At 40.2% G+C, this 27,245-nt stretch overlaps 1 protein-coding gene across 2 annotated transcripts in view; it reads right to left on the reverse strand.

Moving 5' to 3' along the window:
* ldlrad3 (low density lipoprotein receptor class A domain containing 3) overlaps window positions 1–27,245 on the reverse strand; it is an 80,857-nt gene that overhangs the window by 34,342 nt on the left and 19,270 nt on the right. The window contains exons 2-4 of one of the 2 annotated variants that reach the window (XM_054777875.1): window positions 23,829–23,975; window positions 12,567–12,692; window positions 6,596–6,730 (exon numbers count right to left, since the gene is read on the reverse strand). In XM_054777875.1, coding sequence (XP_054633850.1) covers window positions 6,596–6,730; window positions 12,567–12,692; window positions 23,829–23,975 — 408 coding nt within the window. The remainder of the gene's footprint in view (window positions 1–6,595; window positions 6,731–12,566; window positions 12,693–23,828; window positions 23,976–27,245) is intronic. The other variant, XM_054777876.1, reaches the window with a different exon arrangement.

Below are 27,245 nucleotides of genomic sequence, written 5' to 3' on the forward strand. Positions count from 1 at the left end.
CATGTACTGTGTAGTTCTTACACAGTACATGCACATTGGAATGCACAAAATACAAGGCTGTACATTCCTTTCTATGGCAGGTGAACATTAATTTAGGGTGAAATGAGGAACTTGACCTCTTAGCATGAGTGCTGAGACACATCATGAGGTGATGACCGGTAATGGTGTTGCTGCCACGACAGTGGTGAAGAAAGCTTATGGACATTTTAGTTAGACACAGTAATGTAAGACAATATGTCAAATCCTGTAAGTTTGACAGTAAAAAAATCTTTGAAATAAAAATGTGCAGCAACAAGCTGAACTAAAAACAGATTTTCCCTCCTGCAACTTAATTTGCAAATATTAGCATTGGGGATGCTCCGATCAGTATTATCAGCTTCGACTTCAGCGGATGATACTACATGTGAATGCTGTGAATGTCTTTCAATGCCAATCACCTGTGGCTCGTACTACTGCACCCTGTGTGCAGTTTAGTGTCCTGCTGTAATGTCTTGGGTAGTGTCCCCCTCCCCCTTTCCTTCACACTGCACAGGCGTGCGGCCGAAAAATCAAAACAAACATGTCTGCGGTGTGGAACTTATGTGCAATTTGTGAGAGTGATGTAAAGTTTTTATCCTGCAACACATGCCACAAAAATATCTTGCTGGGGGAGCATGTTAAATAGCTATAACTGACGAGGTGATTTGAAAAACAAACACTTGACAGAGTATGGTGAGTTTTCGGGGCTCACAGTGCAACATCAGTCAAAGCTTACATAGTCATAACTTGCCCGCGTTTGGTGACAGTCAGAAGCCTAAGCAAATAACCTGAAAAATAATTGAATTCATCGGACTAGGTGACCAGCCTTTCTCAACATTGGAAGACACCGGGTTCCGCCGACTGCTCTTCCAGTTGGCGCTACCTGCTACCTGGAAATAAATACTGAATTTCACAAATGAAGCACTGTCAGAGGTCCATCAGAAATTTACTCTCACATCAAAAGTCTGGAAAAAGCAAGTAAAATGTGTTTTTGTCTAAATTATAATTTATGGTTCCATTTTTTTAGATCATATATCAAAAGTACAGCCAGGAATTCTGGGCCCCATGAAAAAAAAAAATCACATTGGGAGTCCCCTTTTTATTTTTTAATAATTACCTATTTTTTGGGGTCACTGGCAGTCAGGGGCCCATGGAATTATCCTTAGATTTATTTGCGATTAATTCAATGCTCTCAAAACTGATGAAGAAAGAAAGAAAAAAAGCCATGGTTTCCCACACTATGGAATGTGACTGTGTGGTTTAACAACTCAGAAAAACTAATTATTTCATTTTGCCATTGCATGTATAATTCATTAAGGTATTCAAACAAAGGCATCTCTTAAATCCCATTAAGCAACACTTGATGGCGTAATTAAATGTTGAACACATGGTAATTGAAATCAGATTGTTTTTCCAGAAAAAAGATATGCAATGTCGAAATCTTATAACCATTGTCAAAAAGTGAGAACATGACCAATATTTTCTTCATGAAAACGTATGCAGAGCTGTGTTGAAGCAGTCAGTTAGCATTTATATCCGCTTGTGTGGACAAAAAAATAAAACAAAGACAGTGTTAAGCCTGGATTACATTTCTGCGTGGTCACTATGCCGCCCCCACAGACACCGTCTTGATCCTTTTATAGCTCTTCATCGAGGCTGAGCTCATGACGTGCAATTCTCGTGGAATGAAGGTAAATCATATCAAATGTTCAATATTTAGTTTGCTAAATGCTATAACAGTAGCCAGCGACACGCCATTTGTTTAGCTACAAAGGTCGGGTACAGTGTTCCCTCGTTTATCGCGGGGGATAGGTTCCCAAAATAGCCCGCAATCTGCGAAGTGGCCAATTTAATTTTTTTTTACAATTATTATATGTTTTATAACTGTAAAACCCCTCACCATACACTTTATACACTTTTCTCAGACAAGCAATAACATTTTCTCACATTTTTTTCTTGTTTAAACACTCTCAAAAAAGTTCAAACCTTTGCTTTAATTTTAATGATCAACACAAGAAATTATTAAGTCACTCACGATTATGTCACTCCTGTGATCGTGCCTGTTCGTCCTGGCGCCCTTCCGCTGTTCTGTAGCGTTTTTGTATCCTTGTTAAAACATATTGCTGCAGAGAACCGAAGATTCATTTCCAAGCTAGCAAGCAAGCAAGCCAGCATGACACAGGAGACATGGCAGAACGGCATGAAGGAGACTGATTGACAATGGTCTACAGCCAATCAGGATGCAGAAAACAATGGCCGGTGCAGACAGACGACAGAATCTGTGAAACCTGAAATTCGCGAAAGATGAACCGCAATAGAGCGAGGGAACACTGGAAACCAGAAATAAATGCAACACTATTATTTATTCTTTATGCATTGTTATTTACAGCAGAAAATTACCATAAGGACTCATCTGACCCTCATGAGATCATCATTCACTGACAGAACATCTTTCTCACCGTGGTGGACACTGGACGTAGACATTTGCCAACAAAAGACACAGCCCTAATCCTTCACGAACACTTCATAAAACTCAGAACACTTTGTTTTTCCTTGTTTTGTTTGAACTTTAATAAAAACTGGATTAATATTGACTGTTTGTTTACATTGCATCAGTGTAGAAATATATCACTACACCATCATACTGATTTGAATAAACTACCCTAAACTGTTAAATGTGGTGGAAACGCAAACTACACAGGGCAACAGGAACCTTTTAGTTCGGAACTATAGTTACCAGGAACTGAAAAGGGGCTATGGTTAGGTTTTTTCGGGTTGCACCTAAAGCTACGCAAAACGTTTTTGAGGGGGAGGAGCGAGCCGGTATACCGGACGCTGGTACCTCGCCTCAGGAGAAGAAACCAGGCTTGAGATGCAAAATATTTGATTCTGCTGTCCACAGCAGATCTTTTCTTTAAAACGCCTTTAAGACTCTTGAGACCTTGTCAATGTCAAACCTTTGGACCTCTGATCCTTTGTTGACATCACTCACACATCACTCACTCTGCTTCTGCTGCTTCTCTCTCAGATCAATGTCACTTGACAGGACAGTCAAGGCAAAGCCTCCTTAAATTGACATCATGTAATAATCACAATTGTGATATCTGCATGAGTCATCACACCATCTGACACATTTTCTGTACATATTATTTCTGTAATTAGACATTCTGATGTGAGTATCTTATATCATTTTATCTTAATAAGACCTGGCATTATGCCTCATGTGTATGTGCTATGTGCTATAACCCGTAACAGAAGCAGGGATTCAGCCTCCATGCCACAGCCTTTGAGCAGATGGAAAGTGCAAAGAGAATTTTGCAAAACTAGTTTTCATGTTATTTCTGCTCCTCTGCCTCAGGGTTTGACTAGAGACGCATTCTGCATTTTGGTCTCTGAAGTTTATCACTAAATCCTTGCTTTTTTCTGCCTGGTTCTCTCATCGCTTACCTCCACCTTCCTGCATTGCTATTTATCGCAATATGTGATGCCCTTTCCGGCTCACTTTGTTAGGTTCATGTGAAGCATTTAGCATTTCAGTATCTCTGTCTTGTCTGGTAAATGCAAATTCCACGCTTTCTATTTTCCTGTCCTGTAAAGTCTGATGTGTCAACACCAACAATTTTGAAGGGGTAACTGGCAGTGTAGTGATTGTTTGTATGTATAGGTTCACTAGCCTACATGTGTCATGTGATTAACTGCAGACCAGTTCAGTAGTCTGCCTTTTGTCCGAAGACGGATAGGACAGGCTCCAACTCTACGCAACCCTGAACAGGGCAAGATGAGAGGGTAGAATGAATGATTGATTTCAGGTGTGAATGGGCTGGGATAGGCTCTGGCTTCTCTGCAACCTTCTGAACAGGAGTAGTAGTAGAAGACTGACGGTTGGATGAAATATCCATCCATCTATCTTCTATGCCGATAATCCTCATTAGGGTCGCGGGTATGCTGGAGCCTATCCCAGCTGATTTCGGGCGAGAGGCAGGGTACACCCTGGACTGGTCACCAGCCAATGGCAGCGCACATATAGACAAACAACCATTCACACTCACATTCATACCTATGGACAATTTAGAGTCTCCATTTAACCTAACACGCATGTTTTTGGAATGTGGGAGGAAGCTGGAGTACCCGGAGAAAACCCACGCACACACGGGACATGTAACATGCAAACTCCACACAGAGATGCCCAGATCTTCCCAATCTCCTGACTGTGTGGCCAACATGCTAACCATTAGGCCACCGTGCGGCCCGCCTGCATGGAATATTAGAGGCATAAAAAAGCATGGTTCCGTGTATTTACTGTAATTGTCACCTCTGAAGTGGGATAATCATGCATCAATCAAATTAAGGGCAAAGGGCTGACCTCTAACCATCATTTTCAAATATTTCCACCAAATATGGAGACACTAAAGCACGCTTTTGTGTGAAAGGTGGGGGAGGAGATGGATCTAGGCCGAGGTAGTGGAGTGAAAGTGTGGAAGGAAATGCCGTGCTCAGGTGGCTTAAAGCGGATATTGTATGCCTTATCTGTCACCTGCAGGTCTGTGCTCATTATAAAGGTATGAAGAGAGAGTGTGTGTATGTGCGTGTGTGCGTGCGCATGTACATACACTAACTCAAATTGCAGTAATTCACACATGGGGTTATATACAAAATTAAACAATTTGATTAAATGTTTTAAAGATTTTTTTTTTGCAAGGTGCAGACTTTATACACTGCAAAAATGTTACGGCCACTTTGTAGCAGCCAACATTTATGCTCACACTCATACCATGCTCATTAACAGACTCATTGTTTTTCTACGCCTCTGTTTTTCAACAAACATGAAATATATATATATATACATAATTATCGTACACATTTAGCTTGCATTTGGTGCAAAAAATCTTAAACACAAGATTAATAAGATTTTATGACTCGATTTAATATAATAAATCTTGTTAAGCTCTAGGACCTAGGTTCCCAAAGTGGGATACGTGCAGGTTGCCGCAGGGGCTACGTGAGTAAAAATTTTAACTGGCTCGAATACATTAGTGCCGAACACTGACATTTACGTAATACGCTCAATCAACATCCACAGATGGTACTACAGTGCAGAAGAAAGTTATTTGTTGAACAAAGTAAGTAATTCTGACAATGACATTGTTTATCAACAGTGGTTAATCTTGAAGATTTTTCAAGATTATTTTTTATTGTGTGCTAAATGAGAGCTGGTTTGGAATTATCTTAACATAAGATAATTTTGTCATGTGGGCTCTTAAAGTTCAACATGACCATCTACAAAACAGCATGAGGATCCTCGCAAGACAACATAGGTGAAAAAAACACCCGGATGTTGAGGGAATGACGAACAGGTGGTCGATCAACAACCAAATCATTTTATTGAAACCAAACAACCACATCAAAACGACCATAGTAACATAGCCGCAGCCATCTTTTATGTCCACACCTCCCTTTTCCTGGCTTATCCAATCAGCAGTCAGGACACATTTACTGCCTCAGAGAAGGTGGACATGTCAAGCAGGAATGAAAGGAATTGAACACAGATATTTTCAAAAATGCACATTTTCCACCACTCTGATGTAAAACCAACAAAAAAATGGCCCTCCACATGAGTGAAGTTTAACAAAAACGTATGGCCACATCAAAACACATTCACCTGCTGTCACGCGCATTTTGTCCCTGCCTAAAAACTCAACCACAGCTGACTGGTGCATTATATTGGTATGCAAAGTCGGTATGTTCAAATCAGGCACTGCACGTACGGGGAACCAGGATGAAAGGTATGTAGGCTGCTTCCCTTTTGTTATTCTTTAGAGGCTTTTCTCCCAACAGAGAAAGAGAGCTCAGTGGGTCACAGACACAGTGTGACTATGTGTCTGTGCCACAGGATGCAGCAGGGTTAGACAGCCTGCAGGAAGCATCAAACTTGCCCTGGAAAGGTACCTAATGTGTTGACAGATCTTGAGCCACATTGGCTAGAGGCTGCCAGTTATACCTGACAGACAGAGAATACGACTGCATACTAGGTTTCCCACTCACTCATGAGGCAGATACAAACATGATTGGTAGTAAAAAAAAAAAAACAAGTTGGCAAATTATGAGAAGCCTATTTTTTTTAACGGTGTAGAGACATACTGCAGAATTCTCTTCAAATGAGCAACACAATCATAGACGCTTACGTCAAGTGAGCCTATGAAGTCAATCTGACACACAATGCAGAATACCCAAGTTCTGTCTCTGAAACAACAGAAGATGTAACACACTGAGCCAACATACCTGTCTTGTTGGCTGTCTTGTCTTGGTTTAAAGAGAATAACAGAATGTTGCTATTCTAAGCCTCCACTTTTTCTTAAATTGTCTGCAATGGCTAGTAATACAATCCAACATGCATAACTTGATTTAAGTTCTTCGAGGTCCAGAGAATGAAAAAATATATATTTTCTTTTCAGTGGATTCCTCAGACCCAAAATTTGGACAGGTCTATATAAACTAAAGGGAAAACACAAGCTGTGTTAAAATAGATAAATATGAGACATTTTTTTCAAGTTTGGCTTATGTAAAGATCTTATCTTACCTGCTGTACTTAGGCAAAGCTCCTCGTCGCTGTTATCCTGGCAGTTGTCCTGACCGTTACACAAGAAGCTACGGTCTACACAGCGCCCATTTCGACACTTGAAGCGCATCTCAGAGCACACCAAGGGGTTGCCTGCTGTAAATAAGAGCAGAGATCGAGGGACATTTAATAGGCAAGGTTAATATAGGCAAATTCAATTTGACAAACAAGAGCACAAGTGACAAACTAATTTTGGGTGAACAGCATTTGCATAAGCTGCACTGCAGCAATATTGACCAGTTGTAATCAATGCTTCATGTTGATCTCATCCTATGTATGACACATTAAACACATTCCACATGAAACACATGTAAAATATAGCATATTTGCCGCTGTAACATCACCAAAATGAAACAATTCCTGGCACTAACCTGACAAATGACCTCATACTTCTGATACTGGCTGAATCATTGTTACTCTGTGGTAAGGCTGCTGTCAAGTCTCTGAAGACTCTCCCTCTGGTGTAGAATGTTGACGCTTGAGCGTTCATTAGAACTACGAGAAGATGTCATATTCTCCTGTACCAGCTCGACTCCCAGTAAAATTCAGAATGTGATTAAAAATAATTTTTGTCGCCATCACCGCTGTCTCTTAAAGACCTCAGGGTGCCATTAAGAGATTAAGGAACATTTATTGTCCATTACATTTCATGAAATGGAAAACTTGCCTTTGGCTGCTAGCTGCACAATGGCACAACATAAAAATATGTAAAGTGCAAATTACACCCTAAAAACATAAAAGGGCAACATTTATAGGGCATCATTTAAAAAGTTCTTCTTTGTTGCAGGGTCCATTAGTCTTCTGGCAGAGGACAGTAGCTTAGACGATGATTGCAGAGGCTGGGTCAGATCATTGTAAACCTGGACTGCCTTTTTTTCATAGTCACACTATCGATCAGTGAACCCTACCAGGTGAGTTTTTTTGTGTTAAAAATGTTCTGCCTCTGCTTTGTCTTTTTGTATAGTCTGATTTGGGCTGAAAGGTCCGTTTATAGTCAATGATTGTTCCAAGGTATTTAAATTCAGTGATCTGCTGTATTTCCAGCCCTCTCATTAGCAACCCATTAGTTTAAATTGAGAGCGGGAGTGGGGATAGGACACAGCCTTGAGCAACACCAGTGTTAAGCGCCAAGAAGTCAGAGGGAGTGTTGCTGACTCAAACTTGCTGGAGTCTGTCTCTCAGAAACTCCAGGGATTCACAACACTTGGCTTCTGACAATCAAATCACACAGGTGCTTTAAGGGTGTTTTGACACTTATGTTTGACCTCTGGTGCATTTGTTCCTACAGTTTGTTAAAATGTGAATGAAATCATCCAAACCCTGGTGTGCAACAAACAAGTGGCTCGAGATCGCTTGAGAGATGGGCCTCAGCCCGCTTGCAAGTGAACTCTGGTGCGGTTCGGTTCACTTCAACTCACGCTACAGCTTCAACGCTACATGGACCAAAAACAAGAACCAGTGAATCTGTTGGGAGTGTTGTCTCTTTGTTCTGCTCTTTCCATATGTGTGTGACAGGGGCTCTCTGTAAATGCATATTTTAGAAGCTTTTTGTGAAAGCCAAGCTGGTAAAAATAGCATAATATAAAAATTACCTACGTATTCAACCCAGTCTAAAGGAATATGTGCAGAGGAGTAGAACGAGAAATACGCTGTACTTTATTGAGAAAGGTGAGGGTGGCATCCTGCCGCCCTCAATTCGCTCAACTGTACTGTACTTACAACATAGTTCCTTTCAAAAAGCAGAACATAAGGCAGCCATCAGGCTCCTATCTAATGGAACAAATTTGATCTGGTCAGAAGAGAGACCTAAAACATGGTGCTACAATCGAGAGGCAAACACTGAGTGTCACATAAGTGTCAAAACACCCTTAAAGCACCTGTGTGATTTGATTGTCAGAAGCCAAGTGTTGTGAATCCCTGGAGTTTCTGAGAGACAGACTCCAGCAAGTTTGAGTCAGCAACACTCCCTCTCACTGCTTGGCGCTTAACACTGGTGTTGCTCAAGGCTGTGTCCTATCCCCACTCCCGCTCTCAATTTATACTAATGAGTTGCTAATGAGAGGGCTGGAAATACAGCAGATCACTGAATTTAAATACCTTGGAACAATCATTGACTATAAACGGACCTTTCAGCCCAAATCAGAACATAAGGCAGCCATCAGGCTCCTATCCAATGGAACAAATTTGATCTGGTCAGAAGAGAGACCTAAAACATGGTGCTACAATCGAGAGGCAAACACTGATGATTGTACCCTATCTCTTATACTAATTTAGCCCTGATTGTTCTCTTATCCATTCCCAGTGTCCCTCCGTCCTCTGTACCACGACCTAATCCCTTGAGGCACATGACCATACCACAGCGTGTCTTAGTTTTGTTGAAGATGTCATCCAGCCAGGGGTTTTTCCTTTACTTACCTCAAGTACGTACTTTTGTTTTGTTTTTCTGCTTCTGCTTAAAGTGTGAGAAGTGTGGTCTTGGCCACATCAAATGTGCTTTGAGCTAAGTTTTGTTGTGAATTAGTGTATATTCATTGAATTGACTGGATTGTAAACAGACACATGAGTACTACGTTTTCAGAGGTATTTCACAGAGGACATTAAAGTTTAATTAAATTAATAGCAGTGTGTGTAAGTAAATAACTGAATGATCTGGGGAGTTTGATAAGAGAGCAAAAACTCATCAGAAAAACAAATAAAACATCATTAAGTCAGACCAACAAGCTAGCAACTCCCCAATAGCTGTTCTATATTTGTGTGTATCTTTCACTTAAGGGAACTGGTACAATAATTGTACAATGATACGGTTAAATGTTTACAGTATGTGCTTGAAAAGGAGAGCAAAGCACATTTGAGAGCACTACCTTTGACAAAGAAGAGTGAATAGCTTTTTACTAGTAAGACACAAATTGCGTTTTGTGACCTACCTTGTTGTTGTTTGCACATTTGTATGCACTAGATGGAAGGGACTACTGTGCGAAGTAAAGGAAGCAAAGAAATGCGACCACAGCGAGAATCTGTAAATATCCCCCCCCCCATCTATAATGGACCCTTTAAAGTGAAACAATCTATTCCATGACGCCAATTGACGTTGAAGTTGTTCTAACCCCAAAACATTTTTCCCCATAAGAAATACAGTAATGAGAAGTCAAATCATTTATTCCAGGCCCTGATTTTTACATATAGTTCAAGTGCAGTCATCAGTAATGATGCACACACTGTGTCTCTGAAAGGAGTATCGTTCTCTTGAATAAAAAAGCGTCAAATGAAGGAATTCCTGTTATGTCTGTTTACTTTTGTACGAGATGACTTTACATAATGGCTCAATATTTAAAATCTGCCAGACAATGGCAGATTCTACTCCTTACCCCGAGGTTTTGCACATTCATGAGAATCAAGTGGTGTCCCAATTCTCCTCAAATCGAAGGGTAAGGGAGGGTAAGTGCTAGAGGGGGTACAGCCCTAGAAACTTAGTGTGGCCGGGTGCAGACTTGAAATGAAGGGGTAGGCGGAGATACAACACCCGCTGACAAGACGGCGGAGTGGAGACAGAAAGAAGCATAAAAATGTAAATAATTAAGCATAATTATTGATTTTCACAGTAACATCCTTCATGTATTATTAGATATTCAATTATTCGCTATTCCATGTAAATATTCAGCATGTTTTGAATTGTTGGTTTTTACAAACTATAACTAGCCGGCTAACACCGTTGTCTAACTTCACTGCAGTCTACTGCATTTTATAAATGATTAAACAATGATTTGATAGCGACTTTTGTTATTCCTGTTCATGCAATTAATTTCATAACCTTCCAGCTCAAAGTCAATGCCCTTGTTGGCATCAATCCAAGTTTCTGAGATTGCGATTACTTTGAAGAGTTCCTTGAATTGACTCAAAATATTGTGTGATTTGCGTACATGCTTCTGCTGTTTATGTGGATAATTGACAACTTATTGTCGATGTTAAAGTTATTATTGTATTGTTCCTCCGTGTAGTAACAGCAGTCATTGCTGATATGAGAAAAAACGTTGTGTCCGGATCTATGTCTTTCTCCTATTCCAGTTGTTTGTGGGCTGGAAAGCAAAACGCTTCCAATCCTACATCTTCCTGTCTTGCAAATTTTTGAGTGTCATTAAATGTAGATGTAGATAAATATGTATATAAACCCGGTGCTTCTTGTTGAGCAGTCCCTTGTGACACGCTGATGATGTTGTCAAATGATAATGACTGTAATCCTTCCCTCAGCATTGTTCTTCTTTGTGAGTTGTGTCCCTTTTTCTTGTTGTCTTGGTGATACGATCTTTAGATTTTTTGTAGGTCCTTGATGTTTTTGACAACAAGCACTCTGGCCTCAGGTCCTCCATTTAGCTTAATGTAGATTTTACAGTTGACACTCCAAGTGCCCTGAACCTTTCCGTGCTTCCTTAAGGCACGTGCTTTCTCGGCAATGTCAGCATTGCGTTTTGTCACATGCATATTTACATTTGTTCCTTTCAGCTTCTTTTCCTGTTTCATTAGTGCAGTTTTGAATTTCCTGTCGGTGAACTTAACGATGATGATGGGTGTGGTGTTGATTCTGCCATACAGTAGGATGCAAGTATCGATAGTGTGGATGTCTACATCCACCTCCTTTGAATGTAGAAAGTTGGCAATTTGTTGCTCCGTTGAAGCGGCATCCATTTCATCTGGTTCTTCCTGACTGCCCTGGCATACGACCTGGGTTTAATTTGGAGCCCCGTCAAGATCACATCATTCATTCTCATCCATTTCATCAGTTGTGTTCTTCATTTGCTCAATTATTTTCTCTTTTGCGTCTTTATTTTCTTTAAGAGCCCTCTCAAGGCAGCATTATTATCCTGTAACACCTTGATTCCTCCCTCAGGTGTTTAACCTCCTCTGGAAACTCAGAGAAACTCTCCTTCTGATTTTAGAGTTCCAATTTGTTTTTGCAGGCTTCTCAGATCATGCTGTACTTGTGCCGTATCATGTGCCAAGATTTCCTGCTATTGCATTACAAGAATCAAGAATCTTTATTGTCATTGTGTTTCCACACAGCGAAATTACGATTGGTAACTCACAGCTATATATATACAAATATATATATATATATATATATATATATATATATATATATATATATATATATATATATTTGTTTTTTTAATAAAAAAATATAAATATGTAAACATCTAAGTGCATATGAGCAGTAGGATGAGTTCTTCACTTGGGTCAACGGCTGAGACGGCATAAATGGCGCCCCTTCTTACTGCTTCTTGGGTGGCCCCATGGCTTTTAGCAGCTCTGTTGGTACTAGCATTCTTTAGAGAGCATCTGGACCCAAGGTCACTGCGCCTGAATCAAATTCTTTTTTTCTCTGCAATGTTGCTGAGCAACCGCCTTGAGCTTCGGCAGTTAGCTTGCCTTGCTAACGGCTGTTGGCGCCTATAATTAGTTTATTTCAATGGGTCCGTACCTCTCAGCAGTCCAAGTTGAAGTCAGATTTGTCAGCATTTGTCTAGTTTTGTGATCACAAAGTGTGGTCAGGAAGACCAAAACTCCGGTAGCAAAAGCGGAACTCTTGCCATGAATGTCCTTTCTGGTCAACCGGAAGTGACGAAACAATCTCACATTCAAGCACTGTTGGTGGGGAGTATGCATCAAGAGCCAACCAGCTCATTCAAGAGAAATTAGGGGATCGATTTCATGTTCAAGGACACACTTAAGTGTGATGTGTGATTTAAGATCTGAACAATACAAGCTGATTTGCAAACTGTGATATAATTGTGTATCTGTGAAAATCTTAATAGTTTTTACTTTTGCATGAGACAAGAAACCAGTAGAATGTGAACTTGTGAAATGTTATGATGGGACAACTATTTGCATCTGTGCATCTCAACATCCTTTTCTGAAAAGTGTGTTGTGTGAGACTTACTGCAGTTTTCTTCATCACTCCCATCAGGACAGTCACTGAAGCCATTACATCGGAAGCGTCCAATGATGCAGTGGACCCCATTTGCACAGGCAAAGAATGTAGGGGCACACTTTGATTTGATTTTAGCTGAGGAGAGAATGGGTGGGAGGAAAATAAAGTAAAATCATCCATTAGTGTGTATATAGAGATAAGTGAAAGATTTAATTATTCACTATAAAAACATTTGGATGGTGTTGACATAAATTAAGTGCAGAGTTTCACAATACCACTAGCTCAAAGCATTGTATTAATTGAACTCCAGCTCATTTTCCACCTTGGTAGAGTTCATTTGGTAAGGTGGGAACACAGTGACCAAACTTGGGTGCGGACCAAATGAAATAGTAGTTCAGAAATAGCATAGTTCAGTCGTGTTGAGAAAACAATGCTATCTTGATCTACTCCAACTGGTAAATTAACCTAAAACAGCATCATAGTGACCTAAATGGTGAACAGATAAAACCGATGACTTGGCCGTCTTTGATTTAACATGGAAGAAGTTAGCAAGTTGTCATACATACATACATACATACATACAGCATGACCTTTTTGCACATGTGCTGGATGATAATTTGCTTGCGACATCCCCATGTACACTTAGCTATTTATAAGATGCCAGACATTTTTTTCTGGTGAGAAAAACGGATGTCAGCGGTCAATAATTAACCGTTGCAAAGCTTCAAACAACTGCTGAGTTATGGAGACCAGTAAAATCTTTAGCCAATTTAGTTTTGTTATGCTACCACCAACTTTGTTGAAGTATGACAAGGTAAGCAAATAATAGCACAGCACTGCAACAATGACGAGAGAGAAAAACAAACAAATAATAATTGCCTACATTTATATAGCGCCTTTCTAGACATCCAAAGTGCTTTACACTGACGACACCACATTATTCATTCACTCCCCAGCCACACACTGATGGTGGTGATCTATATTTGTAGCCATAGCCTGCCCTGGGTTAGACTGTGGCTGCCAATCTGTGCCAACAGCCTCTTCGACCCCCACCGACAAACATTCATCCACATTTATACACCAGTGTGGGCTGTACTGGAGAAAAGGTGGGTGAAGTTTTTGCCCAAGGTTGCAACAGCAGTGACTGGGATGGAAGAAGCTGGGTTCCAACCCAAAAGAACTAAAGGGGACTGGTCTTCCAGGACAGGCAGCTCTGTTGATTCAATTTAAGGCTGCCAGGATGACATTTTTCCCCTCAAACTTTATTTAAGTCCGCCAACAGACTGCGGCAAAGTTTGAAATATATTCACAGATTCAAACTTGCGGGATCAATAACTCCCACGCGAACGTTTGTTAGACAGCAAACGCTACCTCTTTCCAACAGTGGTAACACAAACAACGAGCTACAACCTTTTTTTTTTTTTTTCAAAATGAGCAGTTCTCTGTGCAGCATGGTTTACATTGAGCTCCATGCGCAGCCGTCAGCGAGACCAGAGCTCAGGGACAAATGTCAATACCAAAAAGAAACAATAAACGATCATTCAATAATTTTACTTCTGTGACATGTAGTGCCACCAAACACACCACACATTAATTGCATCCTCCTGCTTGTACTACAACACATTGTTTTGGAAAATGCACTTTTAAATTTATTAATTTTTAAATTATTGAATGATATTCCCAATAACAATTCCCCCAAATTATTGAAACGCACATTTTCCCAAACTAATTGCTTGAGGAATGTTTTTGTACTTAAAAGATTTTAGTTTGTACTTTTTGTAATTGAAGAAACATTTCCCTTTGTATGTGTAAATTTGAGATTGTATTTCTGTATTGTATGTTATATTGTATGTATATCTGTATTCTGTTTTTCTGAAGCAGGATGTGTTTTGTTTGATAGGTACATTTTTAATTTGGAGAACACAATGCATTAGTTTGTAAATGATGTTTTGTATTGGCAAACCACAATGAGTTTGTTTGTGAATCGTTGGGCGTGAGGAAAACATGTTTTGTGTGTTTGTGAGATTTTGGCATGATTTTAACTCCATGGAGGAGCTGCTTCATATTGTATGTTGAAATAGTACTATCTCAAATGCCAGGGGCAAAATAGTTTCAGTAAACAACAAGGTAGTGTGCCGAGTTTTAGTTCTTTCAAGTAACAGCAATTATATTTGGCAAAACAGGAGGGATAATCACAGCAACCAAAGGGGTTCAGAGCGCCTGTCTTCAGGATGAAAAGTAATCCGTAGAAAAAGGAAGGGAGCCGGGCTTATGTCCAATATGGATGTATGTACTATGGGAAGCCTTTGTTTACCTGGGCAGCAAACCCTTAACCACTCAAAGCTCATTAGGCATGGTATATCATGCCCATCCGAGTAAAAGGGGGACACATACAGAGCTCTGAGCTGTTTCTAAATAATAGAGACAAAAACTGAATTTTCTTACATGTAAAGTTTTACATGCTTTGTCTGACTTTCACTCTATAAAACACATCTACCACCGACTGATTTTTCTTGAGGGGCAGCCTTGGTGAAGCTAGCCCTGCGATTGTTGAGAGATCTCTCATCCACTTCCTGTCTCATCTGCATCCTCATTACCACTTCTGCTGCTGGCAAGATTTATCTGACCCAGTGTTTGTGTTGCCAATTAACTCAGAAGTCGCATGAAGGGCAAACTCATGAAGGAAAATTTGTGCGTGGGAGAGACAGCTAGACAATAGGATGCAGTTTGCATTTGCAGATGCAAAGCTATGAGCGGGATTTAGAACAAATATAATTACAACAAGCAGGTTCATTGTTGAGGACATGGCAAAACACAATCATATTAACTTTAATTTGTTAATCCTGTGACGGTGTACCGTTTTACTTCACACCCAGCACATTTAGCATTCAAATATGGGCATGCTTGCAGAGCAGCATACATCAAATGCATGCATCCCTTCCTTTCTTCTGTTATTACTGTGCTTCATCATAAATGTGAGATGCTGTACATGTTTTTGGACTGTGGGAGGAAGCCAGAGAACATGCAGAAAAACCCCACAAAAGCACAGAAAACAAAAAGGTACCATACTCATCACTGTTGGTCTCAGTGGTCAAGATTTGATCAAGCTACCAGTGTACATCAGAGCTGCTCTGCAAAGCTTACAAATGGCCTGGCTTATGTCGAGTTTTCCGTCCTTGTAAAATCCAAAGACGTTCCAAACTTTCGATTTTTGTTTTGCTGACGTCTTGAAACTCTTTCGCGGTGATTAGCTAGCGATAGCACACTGCTACTATTTACATCCATTCCCGTCTTCAGTAACGGTAAGCAGCATGCGCAACAATCATTCAGCCGGCAGCCCAGGCTCTCACGTTGTTTAAGAGACGCACTATTGCTTGTCTCCCGATACCCGGTGCATGTGTCTACAGTCAATTAATATAAGAATTGATGGCTGATTCTTATCGATCAAACAGGCGTATTGCTCGCTTGTTGAACCAGATGTCCGGTCACATAGGTTTATCATTCACATCCCTAGTATACACTATCATTTATTTTAATTAATAATTCTACACTGCATTATATCCAAGCAGATCCCCATTCAATCAAAAAAATATTTATTCATCAAAAATAAAAACAGTAACAAAATCCATCCATCCATTTTCTATGCCGCTTATCCCCACTAGGGTCGCGGGGGTATGCTGGGGCCTATCCCAGCTGACTTCAGGGTACACCCTGGACTGACAAAATCCACAAAACAACATTTTTAAGTGTTTTGATCAGTTTTCCTTTTCACAGCTAAAAGCAGAGAAACAATTCAAATGTAGGCCAGGGAGAGCAGTGACTCATTCTGACATAAAGCGAAACCAGAACATTACTTTTTGTCTCCTCGTCTGTGTTCTTCCGTCCTACATGCTTCAGAATTCATGTCAGGTGGCATCTGCCAGCATATTTGCAGATAGCGTGTTTTGCTCTTTCCCAATATGCACCTCGATGTGCTTCTTCTTCTCTTTCTCTCTCCTCACCTCCCCGGAGAGAAGAATAACTTGTTTGGCACAGGAAGGCCTGGTTGTGGTGGGTATGCATGATTGATAAAGGGAGGAAAGAGGCATGCTAGGGAAGGACTGAAGAGACTTACACAAAAGAAAAGAGCGGCGAGTGAACAAGGAGAACACAGAGGTTGAGTAAAACAAGATTTCAAAGGCTTCGCCAACTTTGCTGAACACTTTCTGACTCAGAATGTTGGCAAGAAGGTATTTTCTGACTAAAGTCTTACACATATCGTACTATACAATAACTTGTCCATGTCTCCGTAAAGAGACATGGTAACAATTGCACTGAATTGGACCTTTATCAATAACCAAACACTGAGCGCTCACTGTTCTACAGAGCTATACTAGTTTGTTAGTGTTATTGGGCCTCATTCACGAACATCTTTTTAAAGTCTTCTTAAGAAGTGTACTTAAGAAGGTGCGGGTTGGAAACTGCGCCACATTCACGACACGTTCTTAAGTACGGATAATCGTTCGCACCGGTGTTCTTAGGTTGATGAATGCCAACTGCGATGCCCGTGCATGTGAGCCCTAATTTGCCTAGGTCACCGCCTATTATTTCCTATATAAGGTAAAAAATGTGCCGTGCGCAACAGGCAGCTGGAGGCGGAGATGGCAACGCGCAAGGGCAAGACTGAGGAGCAGCTGGACAACAAACAAAAGAAAAACGTCAATTCTACTGAAATAGAGGTGCTTTTACAAGGAGTGACCGAACACAAGACCACCTTATTTTCACGTGTACCCACCGGTCATCAGGCCATCCAAAAAGAGTCGGCATGGAGCACCATTGCAGGAAACATAAATGCCGTTTCCACGGAGAAACGCACCACCGCAGAGGTTAAAAAGAATTGGTTTGACTTAAAATAGACTCAAAAAAAAGATTAGACTGCACCGGAGGGATCTGGAGGAAACGGGAGGTGGGCCATCAATCAGAAACCAAACCATTTGCGGAAACTCTAGAAAATATTTACACAATCATGAAGGAAAAATAAAGTCAAGATACATAGTTTGTGTGTGACAATTTATTTTTTCTGTGGTTACATTTGATTAGACGCTGCCTAATTAATACAGCAGCCCCGTGCTCTGGCTCAAGACGTGGCTGGGGGCGCATGTCGTTATCTGGGGGTGCTCCGTGCGCAATAGACACACCACGTTTCATTGCGATGTTATTCTGATGATCCTGCACACCTGCAAGAACAGAGAGGGAAGCCTGAAGCCTGAAGCAGGACATCAAATATTCGTCGCTTTCAGCAAATAAATCTACATGGTCCCTATACATTCTCTCTCTGCGCAGCGCACGTCCAGCCAGCCTTTTTTTTTTGATGAATTGGGATTTGAATATATATTTATTGATGGAGTATATTTTAGTTGTTTTGATGATAAATAATTGTTGGGATATTTTATTTGCACTACATTTTTTGGGATCAGGTTGCAAAATCCATCATGAGGGCGATTGCGCATTGAAAGTGCAAGCTTTGCTTGTGCGTAAGAGTCCTCCTGAGGGTTCGTAGAATTTGTTCTTAGATCTAAGAACTGTGAGTTAAGAACACGTTTCGAATGCCAAAAATCTTCGTAAGAAGGCTTTAAGAACACATTTGTGCATAAGAACGTTTCGTGAATGAGGCCCATTGTGAGCAATATTAGAAACCAATTGATTTTGCAGCGTTGCTTGGTTATCTGTTAGTGCTACACACAACATTTTAAAGAGGCATTTCTTAAATCTCTGAAACAATTATTACAGCTGCAGGGTGAGCAGTCAAGTCGTGGATCTCAATCTGTCTGTACTGTCTGAACACAGTCGTGCGATCAGCTTTCCTTTGCAGACGATCCGAATTTCACCAACATGTAAATATAAAATTGTACAGTTTATGCAAGCACCTCACGGGCAGTAGGAAGCATTATACTATATGCTACTGTATATGTACCTACATTTCATCAAGGTCTGTTAGTGTCCTTAGACATACTGTACTTGAATGATGCTGGTGCCAGCAACTCATACAGCGGTTGTACAGGAAGATAAACAGTACAGGTTGTCAATAGTAATTCAAATCAGAGGGGGGTGGGATTCTTGTAATATAATATGTACAACTAGGCTGATGATATACGCTAATTTTGTTTTTTGTTTGTTTTATTTATGCCATTTTTCATAGATCATGAGGTGTAATGCACATTTGAACCACAACATGGTACTCAAGTATAGTGTGAGCTTCTGTCAGTCACTTGCTTGACACAGAAGCTATGAGACCATTTTTTCATTATTTTTATAGCATAATGTGAGTACATCGTATCAAAAGCAGTACACTTCACTTACTCAAGAGTATTTAACATTATAATCAGAATGTCACTATGTCAAGGTTTTAAATACAAAACATTAAACATAGTAAGTTTCTCAGGCAATTCGTACTGCCCGTCCGAAATGTTGGCTTTTCCACCATATTGAATGGTTGCATTTCTTTTGCAATGTACAGTAGCGAACCACCCTGTCAGGTGAGCGCCATTTTGCACTATTATGCTAGTATTTACTTTGCCCACCAAACGCCTCAGTAAACATTGGCTGTCCGGACGAGGGTATTTTTTATTCCCGGTTGGTAAAACTCAAAAGGATGGTGATGTTTCAGGTGAGCATATAAATTGTTCCCCTGCTTCCTCGTCACTCCTTTTAAACAAATACGACATATTGGTACATCTGTTTTTATGCGCTCACCTTGTTCATTCTGTTGAAAACCGAAATATTCCCACACTGCTGATGTTGCGGTCGCCTTAGAAACTACCTCTTGTGTGCCTTGATTCATGTGAGCATATGCCGTCTCAAGGCTAATTTGGTCCCCCTGTGTCGCCGCCTGCATCGGCTCACTAGTAGCCCTGCTAAATGAGAGGACAGATGCAGGCAGAGTGAACCCTCTTGTCATCCAGCTTGTGTAGCACAGAAAGACTAGCAGATTGAGCACACACACACGTAGACGTACACGTTAATTTATTGAGCGCTCATAATTATCGACCGGTTTTCTTTATTGTTCGATAAATCGATATATCCATTATCGCGACAGGCCTATGTACAACCAATCATTGATCGGCACCCTGTTCCTTCCATTAAACTTTCCTCTGCTTTTAAAACTATCAATGATCCACAAACTTCATTTTCATTATTCTTATTTACTCACATCCTTGTTTGCATTGTGTGTGCTGTTGGTCTCACACAACTCAAGACATGTAGCTTTTTTTCTTGTCCCACACAACCCTCGGTTGCAATGTGCTGTGTTACCACCCACACAGAAAACACAAATACATCTGCAGCCCGGCAGTATGAAATAATTACACATAACAGGACAGAAAAAAATAAATTAAAAAAACAACTAGGAAAAATATGCGATATTTTTCTGTATATGCCTTTCGCTAAGATTATGGCTTTTGTGGCTTTCAAGTCTATTTGGTCAGTGCGTATCACATCACATCCAGTCCATTCCTAACCCTAATGACCCTGTGGGCAAGTACGAGCCATAAAATCTAAATCACAACCTTCACATTTATCATAATTAGTCTTAGGAGTCTTAGTTACTATATTTCAACCCCTTCTGCAGAGCAATGTTTTGCTATTTATAAGAATTGAACAGATTTCCATCTCATGGGCATTTTGATGGAGTCAGAACGAACAAACAGAAACATAAAATGCACCCCTTGTCAAGGATACACTGTATTATTCTGTGAGAGCACAATAATATAATGCTGCGTAACCCGGTGAAGTGAATTAAATTTGCACTCATTGGTAATGATGCACTGGAGGATCAATAAACTATACATCAAATAATAAAAACTCATTACCAATGTTGCAATTCATTGTTATGAACTATTAATTGACTTTAAATTGACTGAACAGGTGCTCATGTCCAATAAACTGTCCTTCTTGTGTCCTAAACCTGTTGAGCTTTGCTTCTCTAATCCAGTGGTTCCCTGTTTTTTTTTTTATTTTTTTTGTGTAAACACCCCCCCCCCCCCACCCACGCACACACACACACACACACACACACACACTTTGGTGCCGTTATAGGTGGGCTTGAGGCTGTGGTACATGTGTGGGCGTAAGGTGGTTGTCTGCTGGAGAAAACTAGTAGGATAACTGTCAAAATCAATTAATCTATCTCTCTGCATACCCACTGCAAAGTGCTCAGATACTGTGCACCATACACATACACCTCGTTGGGAACCACTGATTTAAACAATAATTGGAGCTGATCATGCATGAAAAATGTAATGTTTAATGTGTATACATTTCTGGAGGGAATGAAAAGGATAAATATGCTGAGTTCAATATTGTGTGTCAAACCAGAACAACCAACATCCACAAACTGTATGGAAATATCACTAATGTACAGGTATATGGGACCCCGCTACTTTTGTATGTGTTTATGTGGTAATAAATGCAAATTTACTCATTTTTAATTTTTTTTAAAGATATTTATCTCTCGATATATAACGTTTAACGAATATATCAAAACAACATCCAGCTGTTTGTATTGCAATATATAACATCGCAGTTGTTTCAGAAATTTCTTCGACTTAAAAACCCTGAACTACAACCAAAACCCAGCTCTATGTACTTCTATTCCTTTCCTTTCCCCTCTAGAAAAATTGTGTGATGGGAGTCCATGGAATAAGTTTAAAACAAACGGGCAAAAGAGGATGGAGTGAAAAGAAATAAAGGTATAATATATTACAAATTAAAGTACTATGACGCAAACGCCAAGTGAAAGCAAAGCAAACTTGTTTGCCGTACAATAAACTACTACGAATGCTCGGGGGCGATTGCGGTCATTGAATCGCTTTTTGCGTAGAAGACAACGGAACTACTGTACATGCTATTGCTTTTAGCTGAGAAGCTCTCCTTGCCGAAGCTATCGGATAGTCCATTCAATGGATAGTATAACTTTTTAGAGCTCTTTCGTGTTGTTGGTAACGATTTAGTGTGCGTTTAAATGACATTTGCTTTGGTTCGTGTAGTTGTGGTGCTCCTGAGAGGCACAGAAAAAAATTGTCATTGGGGTAGATTAAGTTCATTATACAAGTACAAGCTATCTGCTATGTAGTAAATTATTTTTAATTGCTGGATTACATGTCAATGACATGACATGAATTGTTGTATATGGACATTCCAGGTTCCATTGTTGATTGTGAATGTTCTTTCTCACATACTTGCAGTACTATCTACCGGCTTGCTATTGTTGTATACTAATCACTGACTCACGAAATAGACACGTATGATTTTCAGTCTCTTCTGTTTTAATTCATTTGTGAATACAAAAATGAAGGATTTTTTTGATGGTTTGGTTGAAGTGTCTCTTCCAGAACATTGATATTTTTTAACAGGTAGGTTTTATTGTATCCATACACTCAAAAATATGACTTGTTTCAGCTTCTGTAGCTGTAATTTGTCACCTTGTTGGTGTAAACATTGCCCCGTACCTCTGGCTTCATCTTCTCTTGTGAATTGATCGGCGTTAACACCGGTTCCATGACACTCCACGGAGACTGCCTGTCTGGTACCAAACATGGTACCTTTTTGATTTTACGTGAACCGGTGGGTACAACCGACGAAATTCGGTCGCTGCATATAAAAGTAACACTTTCGGTACCAATCCCTACTTTTGGCCAACGGCATTTGTGTCACCTTTTGATTCTTCTTTCATTGCATTATGCATCATGCCCAGTACCTTTATAGCCTATGCTTTACATTTCTCTGCTGTTGCCTTCTCATGCCCTGCCCAGACAGGGCCAACAAGGCTAATCTTGGCTCGGAGGCCCAGTAAGCTCAGTCAGCTTTACTTCTTCACTCCTCTGTCAGAATCTATTTTGTCTCTCCTTGGCTGTCATTTGGGACAGAGAGGCGTACATGCATATGTTGCCTTTGGGGTCAATTATTTCAAAATACAATGTTACAATCCATTGTTTTGCTGATGCCTTTGAAATCAGTTACAGACCCCTTTTCTGCTCTATTGAACTGTCTTGAGGATATTAAGCAGTGGATGTCTTTCAACTTCCTTAAGCTTAATGAGAAAAAAACAGAAGTTCTTATTTTGTGGCAATCCAGCTCTTTTTGATGGTGTGGAAACTGTGTAAACCAGTGAGTGCTGTAGTCCGGTCTTGTTTTTTCCACCTGAGACAGTTAGCAAAGGTGAAACCTTACCTTCCCACCGAGGGCTTAGAGCATGTTGTTCATTTATTTATTATTTGCCGCTTGGACTACTGTAATTCCCTATATTGTGGTTTGGATCAGTCATCCATACATCATCTCTAGCTGGATCAAAATGCAGCTGCCCATCTGTTAACTGGCGCCTTTTGGAGAGTTAACTGTTGGAAATGTGCTATATAAATAAATCTGACCTTGACCTTGATATGTGCGGATACTGGTTCATGATCTTTCATGATCTAGTCAAATACTACTATTTGACTAAATAAGTCAGGTAACAAAAGGATGTTCAGTATTTTAGACTCTCAGTGCTCTCAGCCAGGCTGCACACTTTGCCATTCAATTAACTGTTTTGCAGTGTTTTCTGTTCATGTTCTGCCCGTTGTGTGAAAATAGTAATATATATATATATATATATATATATATATATATATATATATATATATATATATATATATATATTAATAAATAAGACATAAAAAGTATTTGTAGCCATAAAAAAAAATAAAAAATTGCTGACGCAGCAGCAGCGCGACACAGAAGTCCGCCTCCCATGCAGCCCACCACTACAGCTTTAAAAAAAATCCTAAGGGAAACCCTAAAATAGTCAGCTAGCAAACTCTGGAGGAGTCAACCCTTTTCACCAAGAAGATGGCGAAAACGAAGGAAGATACAGAGTACGGTGCAAAACCATGCATCACCAGAAGTTGTATTAATGGTAAGAAGCATGTTATTTATTACTGAATAGCTTCAGTATACCAATGTTATTAAAAACAATAAATTTAGAGACTTATTATATTCTAAAATTGTTGGTCCTGTATTCAACATTTAAAAAATACTATATGGCTCTCACGGAATTGTACATTTCAAAATATGTGGCTTTCATGGATTTTTTAGCCAAAAAGGTCCCCGACCCCTGCTGTACAAGGTCATACGGGTCAATGGTGAGGTGGTGGTGAGTTGGCTGTATTCAGATATTGAAGTCAGCCAAGATATTGTAGGATACAGACATGGTTCCTTTCTTTAGTGCAACAAAAATAGGATAAATTAAACTGGACTTACGGCAGCCTTTCTCGTCACTCTTGTCAAAGCAATCAGGCAATCCGTCACACTGCCACCCTCCTGGGACACACTTTCCATCTCCACACATGAAGTTTCCAGGGATGTTGCACTCTGTGGTGAAGTTATTCCCTGGGAGCAGCTGGCTCTCTGACAGCAAAAAGCAGACAACAAGAAACTAAGAGGAAGAGACAGGACAGAACATTACAATCTAAATCCAGAAAGAAATTGAACTGGTAGGTGGACTGTATGCGCAGCTATGTGATCCAATTTTGTTGTCGAGATAAAATATTGTTATTTATCTCCATTCTGTACAAATATTATAAAATACATTATGTCAGGTTTTTAAAAATATATAAATCATGAGTTGTTAAAAGTATCTTTGCAATCGTTTTTGAGCTTGGCTCTACAGTTTGATAAAGAAGGAAAAAATACAGACACTAAATAAGCGACACATACCAATAAGGCACTTGTTTATGCTGTAAGCATAGTTGCACAAATAAGGAGGGGCAGTAAATAAACACAGGACATGACCTAAAGTTGTCTGGCCCTTTTTCTACTTACACTGTGCTTAATGGGCATAAATGTGAAGCATGGCCTTATAAGTGAGGTCTGACACCATCAGGTGAGCAATAATGAGTGTGGCACTGACCAGGAGATAGTATTATGCTGCACTATTGAAAATGGGTTGTTCTGCTGCCCAGCTTCATTGCACTTGGAAGACTCAGGAGCCGTGCCGGCTGCCAAGAGGTTTGCGCCTTAAAGCTATTAGTGACCTACTGGCATAACTAACTCCAACTGCAAAAAGGTGCAACAGTAAGCCTTTTACACAACAAGAGTACCATTGCTTGTGGACTAATTTGAAAATAAGCGTGTCACCCTTGACCTCAACACTCCGCAATTATAAATCAACAGCTATATATTTATGATGTCATAGTGCTATTACACTGAGACATGAGTTTACTTTACACTGAATTTTAAAGCTGTCTTTTTCATGTGTTGTTCTGTGTAAATGGCACAGACAGGAAGACCTGGTCATTTTTCATCTCCAAGGGTAGTATCAGCTGTCAACAAAGAATAGAAAAGAGAATAGCAGGTAGCTGGGAAGGGTGTAACACCAAGACTCACTTGTCTCGCCCTCACTTGGCTGCCAAAGTTAACGTACGATTCCTTTAACGCCACTATTTTTTTTTTGACGCGTGATTAACGTGCGCACGTCCTGTTTGACCCTCGGCCGACACCCGTAGTTTGAGGAAGCAGCTGTGACTGTGGAGCTACAAGCCGGAACAAACACTGAGCAGAAATGGAGAAAGAAAAGTTATAGTACACTAGAGCACAGTAGGGTTGTGAAAAACAAAACAAACCAAACCCTCAAAAAGTGCAGATGAATGCATTGTCATAATTGTCTATTCTGTGATGGCCCGGTTTGAAAAAAAAAAACACTCTTTGCATACTCATATCATACCGTGTTGTATCAAAGTATGTAAACTCTGTTGCATCGTAATTGGAGCAAATTGTTTTGCATACGTACAGCATTTTCCGGACTACAAATCACACTTTTTTTCATAGCTTTGGATGGTCCTGTGACTTGTGACTAAAGCTGCAACAATTAATTGATTATCCAATTAACTGACAACTATTTTGATATTCAATTCATCATTTTTTAATTTAAATGTATTGGCTGGCGACCAGTCCAGGGTGTGCCCTGCCTGTCGCCAGAAGTCAGCTGGGATAGGCTCCAGCATACCCCTGCGACCCTAATGAGGAGAAGCGGCATAGAAAATGGATGGATGGCATATATAATAAGTATATTTAATGAATATTTATTTAAATGTAAATATCCTCTGATTTCTGCCTCTCAAATGCAGGGCTTCAGATAGTGACTAAATGGCCGCATTCTGCAACAAAATTTTGGCACTGTTGGTCAAGGGCTGGGTTGCATTGTGGAGGGTTTTTTACAGCTTTAAGATGTGCATTGCATAGCGTTACGTAGATGGAGCTCACTCCCTGTTTGCCTGCTCCTTGATCGCTTGTATTTAATTACCGAATAAATGCATGGCACACACTTACATGCACACCCGTACTTGCTAAATATAGCAACCATGTCACTAAACTGTCAACACAGATCTCTTCTATGTATCCGGTGTGTTATGAAATGAACCCGTGATCTCGGGTGGTTGAAAGTTGGCGCTCTGCCAAATGCAATGAGCATTAACAGAACCGCTCGGTGATTAAGGTTGCAGACAAGTCCAATAATCTACGTGGGTTGATCTGACAAATATGAAGTAAAATTGATCAAACGTAGAATTATTACAGCTTCAGCTTGGACATCAACAAGTAGCAAGCAGCTGTTCTACTCCGATGGGAAAAACAGCCACACATCACTCGTTGACAATGGACCAAGGTAAGTTGGATAGCACTTAATGTGCCCTTCCAATAATGCCTTGCACGCTGCCACTTCCATATTACTGTCTTATCATTCATAGTAGCAATGCAACAGTTCACAGTCTGATTGGCTTCTGGCTGCCTTACTCTTGCAATACAGCTTTTCTCCAAATGAGAAATGTCATCACGATTAAATTTTGAGAGACCTCGTCACATCTATTGACTACATACAAGGGTTGACAGTTGAGGGAAGAAATGTGCCACCCTAATTATTCTGGACATTCCTTATTACATGATTACTCAGTACTATGTAGAAAATGATATCTTTACAAAGAAAGCTGGATGATTTCAACTGAGATGACAATAACCGTGTCACCTAAAGCATTCCCCCCGCACGTGCTTTTGGGTAAAGCACAGGACATTATGCACATGCGCTGTCAACAACACAGTGCAGGTGCCTGACAGATAAGGGGCGATAAGCCAGGTATTGCTGGGTGCAACTTTGGAGAGATTGGGGAGGGGAGGCAGGGTAAATATCAACAAACACATCTGTGCTCACACTGTTCGTCTGGGAAAATAGTAATAATAATAGAAAATTTGAAGCCCACCAGGCCTTTGTGGGTCTTGGTTATCTTGTCGTTGCCACAGGACAGCATTACTGAGGCAAAATGTATTTGCAATAACATGGGTTCTATGCAAATAACTTTTTTTTTTTTTTTACCACTGGGGACACAATAAAAGATCAGCCTGAGACCCTTTATAGCATGACAGCAAACACAAATCTTTTGTCACTAAGCTCTGCCCACCACTCATGACAACTCAGAAGCTTTGCAATTTAATATCATACAAGCCTTACCCTCTCCGAATCTAAAGTAATCCTATGAATCACAGAGAAAGTGTGTGTTAGTGGAGTGTCCGACCCTTGTAACTAAGAGGGCTTTCATCAGACAGAAATAAATTCGTATAGACCCCAGTAGATGACTTAGGAGACTGCGTTTCATGGTGAGACATCAAACTTCAACTCATGCAGTGCTG

This window comes from Dunckerocampus dactyliophorus, chromosome 5 (genome assembly GCF_027744805.1).
Source record: "Dunckerocampus dactyliophorus isolate RoL2022-P2 chromosome 5, RoL_Ddac_1.1, whole genome shotgun sequence".
Lineage (NCBI taxonomy): Eukaryota > Metazoa > Chordata > Actinopteri > Syngnathiformes > Syngnathidae > Dunckerocampus > Dunckerocampus dactyliophorus.